A 9,432-nucleotide genomic window follows, 5' to 3' on the forward strand; every position below is an offset into this window, starting at 1 on the left:
CTGCGTCTTCATTAGGTCAATTTTGCCACCTCGGAATTCTTCCTGAATCTTTGACAAAAACCACGTAAGAGGCACAATAAGAAGGGGAAAAATAAGTTAAGGAAATTCTCCAGGAAAGCCACGGAGAAGCTGCTGTTCTTAAACATCTAGTTTATTCTTCCGGCCTACTGTATTTTGTTTTTAATTTTAAAGGAGAAGGTGATTTTATAATAAATAACATTGAAAGCAAGATCATAACTCTACACGTTGTACACGCCTAACACCTAAGAAAGAATGAAAATTAAAACTGGCGCTCTACCACTTGAGCCACAGCACCACTTCCGGTTTTCTGGTGGTTCATGGGAGATGAGAGTCTCACAGACTTTCCTGCCTGGGCTGGCCTTGAACCGCGATCCTCAGATCTCAGCCTCCTGAGTAGCTGGGATGTCAGGCATGAGTCACTGACACCAGCTGGGGAAATATATTAAAACATGATTACAGTGTGGTGAATGACACATGAAATTCTAGATGTCAAGCTTCGACACTTTACCCTACCTGCTCCAAGAAGGTGGAAAAATCGAGAATCTTCTAGAAGGTAGAAACATTAAATAAGTTTATAATATAGATGCACCTGCACTGTCCTGGTACTGGTGGCTCCCGCCTGTCACCCCAGCTACTCAGGAGGCTGAGATCTGAGGATCTTGGTTCAAAGCCAGCCCCGAGCAGGAAAATCTGAACCTTACTTCCAATTAACGACTCAAAAAGCCAGAAGTGGTGCTGTGGTTCAAGTGGTAGAGTGCTAGCCTTGTGTGAAAATGCTCAGGGCCAGCCTCCAGGCCCTGAGTTCAAGGTTCAGGACTGGGGAAAGGGGGGGGGAGGGAGAATCGGACTCAATTTTCTATTGTTAGAAGCCGATTCCCACAATGGCTACAAGGTCATGATAAAGATTTGATATTCCAAAGAGAAAAAAACAAGATAACTCTCAGGACAGATGTGGAAGAAAAGTCAATGAGAGAAAGAGACAGACAGACAGACAGAGAGGGAGGGAGGGAGGGAGGGAGGGAGGGACAGAGAAAGTTCACTTCAGGACTGGTTAAGGGAGATCAGAGAGGGTCTCAGAGCCAGGAGAAAGGAGAGACAGACAGACAGACAAACAGACAGACAGACAGACAGAAGGAACTTGGGTAAGGATATCTGGCTTCGAACTTCTCGTGATTCCGCTGGATCAAAAGGTGTTGTGACAGAATCCCAACAGAGCCAATTCTGTCTCTTTGTAGAAAAGAACTTTCTTGAGATCCGTTAGCCGTCTCCATTGCTTTTCTTTGTCTGGGAAGAAAGCAGACAAGCCCAAGGGGTTTTGCGGCCTCGGCAGCAGTGATACTTACTAGACACCGTGTCGGACGTGAACCTTACGGGCTGGGCAGGTGGCTCAGGGGTAGAGTGCTCGCCTAGCATGCATGAAGCCCTGGGTTCGATTCCTCAGTGCCACATAAGCAGAAAAAGCCAGAAGTGGCGCTGTGGCTCAAGTGGTAGAGCGCCAGCCTTGAGCAGAAGATGATCAGGGACAGTGAACTTTACAACTTGGGGGGGGGTGTAGGGAGTAGGGGGAGAAATAGGAGAAAATGAGGGAAAAGAAATGTACTCATGACCTGACTGATGTAACTGTGGCCCCTCTGTACCCCACCTCTACAATAAAATTAAAATTAAAAAATAAGATAAAACTACCACCTAACAGGTGCACCCTTTATGATCTTCTCCCTACTCCTATTTTTTTCACTTCTTGATTCTCTTTTGCTCATTTGCAAATGCTCATTGTCACCTTATTGTAAATATGTTATCTATTCATATATATGTTCTGTGTATTTCTATATAACATCTATGTTATATATTATTTTGCATTTTTTATTATTGTAAAGATGATGTACAGCAGGATTAAAGTCACAAAAGTCAGGTAGAGAGTACAATTCTCTTTTGCTTTTCTTTTCTTTTTCTTTGCTGGTGCTGGAGCTTGAACTCAGAGCCTGGGCACTGTTCAGGGCTGGTGCTCTACCACTTTGAGCCACAACTTCACTTCTGCTTTTCTGGTGCTTCATTGGATATAAGAGCCTCATGGACTTTCCTGCCAGGGCTGGCTTTGAACTGCGATCCTCAGATCTCAGCCTCCTGAGCAGCTGGGATGACAGACGTGAGCCACCAGTGTCCTGAGAGAGCATTTCTTTGGGGACCCTGTCCCCCCTTCCCTTGCTCTCTCCCCAATTTTTCCCTCCCGTCCCCACCCACCAGTGGTAGAGTTCATTCTCCACCTGGTGTCCAGTGAGGACCACGGCTGCCTTGGTTTCCCCTCTGTCCCCCCATTTCTGTGCTCCCCCTCACCCTCCCAGAGACAGAGAAACCCACAAAGAAAAAAACCTCTTGTTTCCATTTCCTAAGTTCATGTTGATAAATATTATTTTGTATGACCAGAGTCACATAGCTAATACATCTTAGTGATCCTCTCCGTATGTAATATACCTAATATCATAGCTAGACAGACCGACAGACAGAGACAGACAGATGAATACGGATAGCTAGGTAGGTAGGTAGATAGATGAATAGGTAGATGGACAAACAGACAAATCAAATAATAGATTATAGATGAACTCTTCAGACCTTCTGTCCATCAAAATATAGGCCTCGTAGTGGATTGCGGAAGCTATGGTAAAGACTGGCTTTAAGACTAGAAACTCTGAACTATTCTCTACATTTCCAAGAACACACAACACGAAAGAGGAGAGTTGGGGGAGCGGGGGAGAGGAGAAAAACACACCCCTTTTTGAAAAGAAGGTCTGGTCTAGGAGATGAAGTTCTTCAGATTCTTCAAACTGGGCCCATCCTGTTGTCTGAATACCCCCTTAACTTAGATGTCTGCCATTTTCTTCCTTTTTTTTTGTCTTTTCTTTTCTTTTCTTTTCTTTTCTTTTCCCCTTTGTCTGGAACTCCATTGTGATCTCAGTGAGAGTTCCACATTCCTTCCAGAGAGAAGTTCCTTTGTGAGTTCAGCAAGCAGCCCCCACCCCCCCTCAGAACTCACCGAGACCTCTCCCCCCACCCCCTACACACACACACACACACACACACACACACACACACACACACACCCCTTGAACCCCACATTGGCATCTTCATGGTTGACGATCGTCATCATCTTCACCTTGAATGATCAACACCTTGGTGGAGGGGGAGAGAAATCAGAAAAGCCAAAGAAGAGGTGAGGGGGTGGGGGGGGCTAGAAGTCCAGTGTCATGGTATGCGTTCTCTGAATCCTCTTGCCTCCAGAAGCTTCTCCCCCTCCTGGCCTTCGGCAGATCATGTCCCTTAGCATCCTGAGTCGGAAGGAGAAGGAGAAGGCCATTCGCAGGCTGCTGGTCCAGGTGCCCCCGGGAGAGTTCGTCAACGCCTTTGATGACCTCTGCCTGCTGATCCGAGATGAGAAGCTCATGCACCATCAGGGAGAATTCGCAGGCCACCTGCACTGCCAGAAGTATTCTGTACCCCTGTGCATCGACGGGAACCCGGTCATCCTCTCTCATCACAACCTCATGGGCGATCGCTTCTTCGACTACCAGAGCAAGCTGTCCTTCAAGTACGACCTGCTGCAGAACCAGCTCAGGGACATCCAGAGTCACGGGATCCTTCGCAATGAGGTCGAATACCTGAGGAACGTGGTCCTGTGTGCCCTGAAACTCTACGTCAACGATCATTACCCAGCAGGCAGCTGTAACGTCCTCAGGAAGACCATCCACCAGAAGGAGTTCCTGATCGCCTGCATTGAGGACCACAGCTACAACTCCGGGGCTTTCTGGAACGGTCTGTGGAAATCCAAATGGATCTTTCAGGTTAATCCCTTCCTCACCCAGATCACCGGGAGGGTCTTCGTGCAAGCTCACTTCTTCAAGGGGGTCAACCTGCACCTGCAGCTGTCCAAGGATCTCAAGGAGAGCGTAGAAGTGGTGAACCAAGCCCAGCTGGCGCTCAGTTTTGCCCGGCTGGTGGAAGAGCAGGAGAATCAGTTCCAGGCTGCCGTCCTGGAGGAGCTGCAGGAATTATCCAGGCAGGCCCTCCGGGGCATTCTCCGCAGAGACCTTCCTGTCACCCGCACGCTCATCGATTGGCAGAGGATCCTGGCAGACCTGCACCTGGTCATGTACCCCAAGCTGGGCTACGTCATTTATTCCCGAAGTGTGCTGTGTAACTGGATCATATAATGAAGTCTGCCTGGCTATGCTCTACGCCTGTCTGGTTTGTGTTTCTTGGGGAGGAGGCCTTACCCAGGGTTAGGGAGTAGTGGTTTTATTTAGGTCGTATTTACCAGGTAGTCTTTCTTTAAAGATAGGGAAGGGGGAAAAGAAGAGGAACATAACGTACATATGACCAAGTTAGATGTTCGTAAAAGCTGGGGCGTGAGAAGGAAGATGGGTTCTAAATTTGCCTTAGGGTATTTTAGAATGTAAAATACTTGCCCAGGCATCAGTGGCTCCCGCCTGTCATCCCAGCTACTCAGGAGGCTGAGATCGGAGGATCACGGTTCAAAGCCAGCCTGGACAGGAAAGGCCGTGAGACTCTGATCTCCAATGAACCACCAGAAAACCAGAAGTGGTGCTGTGGCTCAAGTGGTAGAGCCTGAGTTCAAGACCCAAAACTGACCACAAAAATATACATATATATGTGTGTGTGTGTGTGTGTGTGTGTGTGTGTGTGTGTGTGTGTGTGTGTGTGTATAATACTTTACTATTAAAATACATTGGGGTAGAAAATGCTTTTACATCAATTCTCAAGATAAATTTTCAAGATAGAAAATACCTTATATATAGCCAGGCACTGGTGGCTCACGCCTGTAATCCTAGCTACTCAGGAGGCTGAGATCTGAGGATTGCGGTTCAAAGCCAGCCCAGGCACTTATCTCCAATAAACCACTAGAAAACCACAAGTGGCACTGTGGCTCAAGTGGTGGAGTGCTGGTCTCGAGCTGAAGAGCACAGGGACAGTGCCCAAGCCCAGAGTTCAAGCCCCACGACCGACAAAAATAAGATACCTTATATATATTTTATATGAAATATCTTTTTATCATTATACTGTATCTTATCTATACTGTATCTTATCTATTATCATTATACTGTATCTTATCTATTTTGTTATATTTATATTTCACAAGAAATATCTTTTATTTGTACTGCATTTTAGTGTATGATATATATTTTATTGGGGCCGGGCAGGTGGCTCAGTGGTAGAGCGCTTGCCTCTCATGCATGAGGCCCTGGGTTCGATTCCTCAGCACCACATAAGCAGAAAAAGCCAGAAGTGACGCTGTGGCTCAAGTGGTAGAGCGCTAGCCTTGAGCTGAAGAGCTGAGGGACAGCGCCCAGGCCCTGAGTTCAAGCCCCACAACTAACAAAAAAATTTTTTTTATTTACACGAAATATATTTTATATTTTATAACTACGCCAAAGTGTTTCAAGCGCTAAAATACTTATGATACTGCAGAAATACTGAATAAGTAGTGGCCAGGATTAAGGGTGTGTGTGTGTGTGTGTGTGTGTGTGTGTGTGTGTGTGTGTGTGACAATCTTGGGACTTGAACCCAGAGCCTGGACACTGTCCCTGAGCTTTTATACTCCATGCTTATGCTCTACCACTTGAGCCACAGATCTGCTTCTGGCTTTGTTTTAGTAGTAGTTTCTTGGAGTTAAGAGTCTCGGGGCCTTTCTTGCCCAGGCTGGCTTTGAACCGCAATCCTCACACGTCATCCTGCTGAATAGCTGGGATTGATAGGTGTGACATGTCTTATAATAAAGCCTTTGTGCACAATGTCATTTTGCTGCTGCTGTGTTAATCATCCATCTGGTTCTAACTTTATCCACATTTTCTGCAGAAGAACCTAAGGTTTCCCATTGAGTTGTTCAGACAGACAGGGTCTGCTTAGGCTGAGAATGAGCCACAATAAACAGCAGAAAATACATGGTGACCATTTTGGAGACTGGAAACCCAAGACCGAGATTCTGGTAGAAGCCGTGTCTAAATGCCAGCCTCGTTCCCCACAGAGCTCAGCGTCCAGGCCTCCAACATCTCCCAGACAGCTTATACCACAGCAGTAACCCCATATGTAAAAACTAAGATTAGCTGGGCACTGGTGGCTCCCGCCTGTCATCCCAGCTACTCAGGAGGCTGAGATCTGAGGATCACGGTTCAAAGCCAGTCCTGGGGGCCAGGAAAGGTCTCAAGAATCTCATCTCCAAGGAACCAGCAAAAAAAAAAAGCTCAAGTGGTAGAGCGCCAGCCTTGAATGAAAGAGTTAAGAGACAGCACCCAGACCCTGAGTTCAAGCCCCTGGACTGACACTACTAATATTAACATTATATTAATTATAACAATATTAATAATAACAATTTTTTTATAAAACGAGTCCATGCATGTCAGCTTTCCCAACTTCCACAACCTGGCTAGAGGAAAGAAAACTCTGGAAAAAGAAGCAAATGGCAGAATCTCAGACACAACTGCTCTGCAGAGATTTCTCACAAGCCTACATTAAATCAGGCTTTCCCGGACTCCTCTCCTCTTGCTCATTTAGAAAGGCCAGAAGTTGAAGAAATATATCTGTGTGCTACGCAAAAAGCTGAGTTGCGAAGCTGTTCAAGTAATGTGTGTTTTTTTTTCTTTTTCTCTTTTTTTTTGGGGGGGGGCATTTTCATTCTCCTAGAGAGAGTAGGGAAGGAAGTGGGGACAGTGTCTCCCCCTAAATTAGAAAGGCATCAGCTCTGCTGACTTCATTTTGTTGTACGGAAATATAATTCTGGCCCTACTGGGTTGGTTATTTGGGGGTTTTCTTTTCTGTTTATGTTTGTTTTTATCTTCTTGAGTCACTTTTTGTCTTATTTTAGAACATGTCTCCTCCACAATGATCAGATTCATACCAGGAAGAAGCTATAGCAGGAGGAGAATTCACTCATTGGACAGATTGATTTATTTTTTTCCCCCTTCACGAGGAGCTGTGATCTGTCTCTTCAGCCAAGGAGCCGTGAAAGCCAGAGCGTGTACACAGCTGAGGGAAATAAGCAGCTAGGCCACAAGTAGAACAAAATCAGCACCGCGATTCCCAAACACAGTGGAGAGTAACCAGCATGCACCATTAGAGAGCGCACAGCACCCAGAGCAGTTCACGCCTGTCATCCCAGCAACTCAGGAGGCTGAGATCTGAGGATCACAGTTCAAAACCAGCCCGGGCAGGAAAGTCTGTGAGACTCTATTTCCAGTGAACCGCTCAAAGAGCTAGAACATGCTCAAGTGGTAGAGCACTAGCCTTGAACAAAAAGATCAGGGACAGCATCCAGGCCCTGAGTTCAAGCCCCAGGACCAGCACAAAGAGAAGGGGGGGGCGGGGAAAGACAGACAGAGACAAAGACAGAGAGTCAGAGAGACAGAGACAGACAGACAGAAAGAAAGAAGAAATATCAAAAAGTGAACAAGCATTTCTCTGATTTTTATATAGTTCCTTTATCACCTTGAACTTTTTCATCTAATCTCACCAGATTTTACCTTACAATAAAATAAGTTCAGGCTAAAAAAAAATAAAATCTTTTGTTGATCATTCTACCTTGCTACCAATAATGTGTATTTTTGAAACTTTTCTTTTTGATCAACAAGTATCCAAAGCAATATAACCAATTTGCTTCCCATAAAGACATTGTAGCGGGGCGCGGGTGGCGCATGCCTGTCATTCTATTCAGGAGGCTGAGATGTGAGGATTGTGATTCAAAGCCAGCCTGGGCAGAAATGTCAGTGAAGCTCTTAACACCAATAAATTACTCACAAAAAGCCAGCAGTGTGGCTGTGGTTCAAGGGGTAGAGCACCAGCCTTGAGCAAAAGAGCTCAGGGACAGCGCCCAGGCCCAGAGTTCAAACCCCGGGACCAACCCAAAAAATTAATAAAATTAAATAAATAAATACATTACAAATTTGGTAAGATTATTAAAGATGAGCGACACCACACATTAGTAATACCCCTCATTACAATATGGGTCAGGCTGATTTACTCAGCGTCTGAAACGACAGATAAATATTATTTAGCGCTATGATTGCACGACACCAGGTGTATTTGTATATCTGTATATTTATAGGTATGAGCAAGTTTGGTTAAAATGGGGAGGAGAGACAAGGACGTCAATAGAGTGAATTTGATCAAAGCACATTTTATATGCATGTAGGGAAATGACACCGTGCAACCCTATTGTACAATTAACACACGAATTAAAAAATTAGGTCATAGAAAGGAATATCGAGATGAAACATTTACCAAAACGAGATGGCATATATAATTTTGTATTTTCAGAATTAGACACACACACACATATGAAACATAAATAATGAAGGGAAGAATTCAACTTTCCAAAGCCAAACGCTATATATTTTTTTCACATTTATGATGCTAAAATATTGAAGAAGGGAAAGCCGACCAGAAAACCAAGTCAGGAAAAAAAAAATCACTCAAGTGTTTTCATTTCCATTTTGAAAATTAATCTTGCAACGTTTTACACACACACACGAAAAAAATCTTATAATCGGTTCTGTCGTTAATTAAAATTTCATTAGTGAGCAGATAGAAAAGGCAAAGCGTAGCTGAAGTATTCATTATTCTTTCTTCGGTGACTAATGAACCAAAGCCTCAAGCAAAATCTACCTTGGAGTCACGTTTCCTCTGGTTTTTCCACATGCAGGAAGTTAAAAGCAAGAAAGAAGTCTTCCTCTATTGGCAACGATGATTGGAATTTTGTTATCCTCATTAAATTGGGAATGTAAATGTCTTTGGTCATGCATGCAGAAAAGTGAACTACTGCTCCATCTACCAGCGGTCTTTCCCATCCCAAGCACTTCAGTAATTAAGATTCTCCTTGAAGTTTTCATGCTCACATTATTATTTTTCGTCAACATTTTCCTGCTTGCCCCGCGGGCCGGTGTGAATTTCCATCAACGGCATTAATTAAATATTCCTATCTGTGAGTTCTGTACGGGGGGGGGGAAAGGATGCGATTTCACTCTGTAGAATTTGGGTCCAAATGAATCTGCAAGAACTTACCCATCGGTTGAGATGCCAAGGTTTTGTGTGTGTGTGTGTGTGTGTGTGTGTGTGTGTGTGTCTGTCTGTCTGTCTGTCTGTCTCCCTCTCCTTTTTCTCTGTCCCTCCCACTACGAGACAAATTAAGTCTTTCTTCCTCTGATTTTTCTCAGGTACTGTGTCACAGCAATGAAAAGTTGGAGGGGGCTGGGAATGTGGTTCAAGTGGTAGAGCACCAGCCTGGAGCAAAAGAAGCTCAGGAACAGTGCCCCCAGGCCCTGGGTTCAAGCCCCAGGACTGGGGAAGGAAGGAAGGAAGGAAGGAAGGAAGGAAGGAAGGAAGGAAGGAAGGAAGGAAGGAAGGAAGGAA

General features: G+C 44.9%; 1 protein-coding gene across 1 annotated transcript; it reads left to right on the forward strand.

The window, feature by feature from the left end:
- Positions 1-3,326: 3,326 nt before the first annotated feature.
- Positions 3,327-4,223, forward strand: Capza3 (capping protein (actin filament) muscle Z-line, alpha 3). The gene has a single exon (XM_013025095.1). It carries the CDS (start codon positions 3,327-3,329, stop codon positions 4,221-4,223), a length of 897 nt encoding a protein of 298 aa, XP_012880549.1.
- Positions 4,224-9,432: the final 5,209 nt, after the last annotated feature.

This window comes from Dipodomys ordii, unplaced genomic scaffold (genome assembly GCF_000151885.1).
Source record: "Dipodomys ordii isolate 6190 unplaced genomic scaffold, Dord_2.0 Scaffold81, whole genome shotgun sequence".
Lineage (NCBI taxonomy): Eukaryota > Metazoa > Chordata > Mammalia > Rodentia > Heteromyidae > Dipodomys > Dipodomys ordii.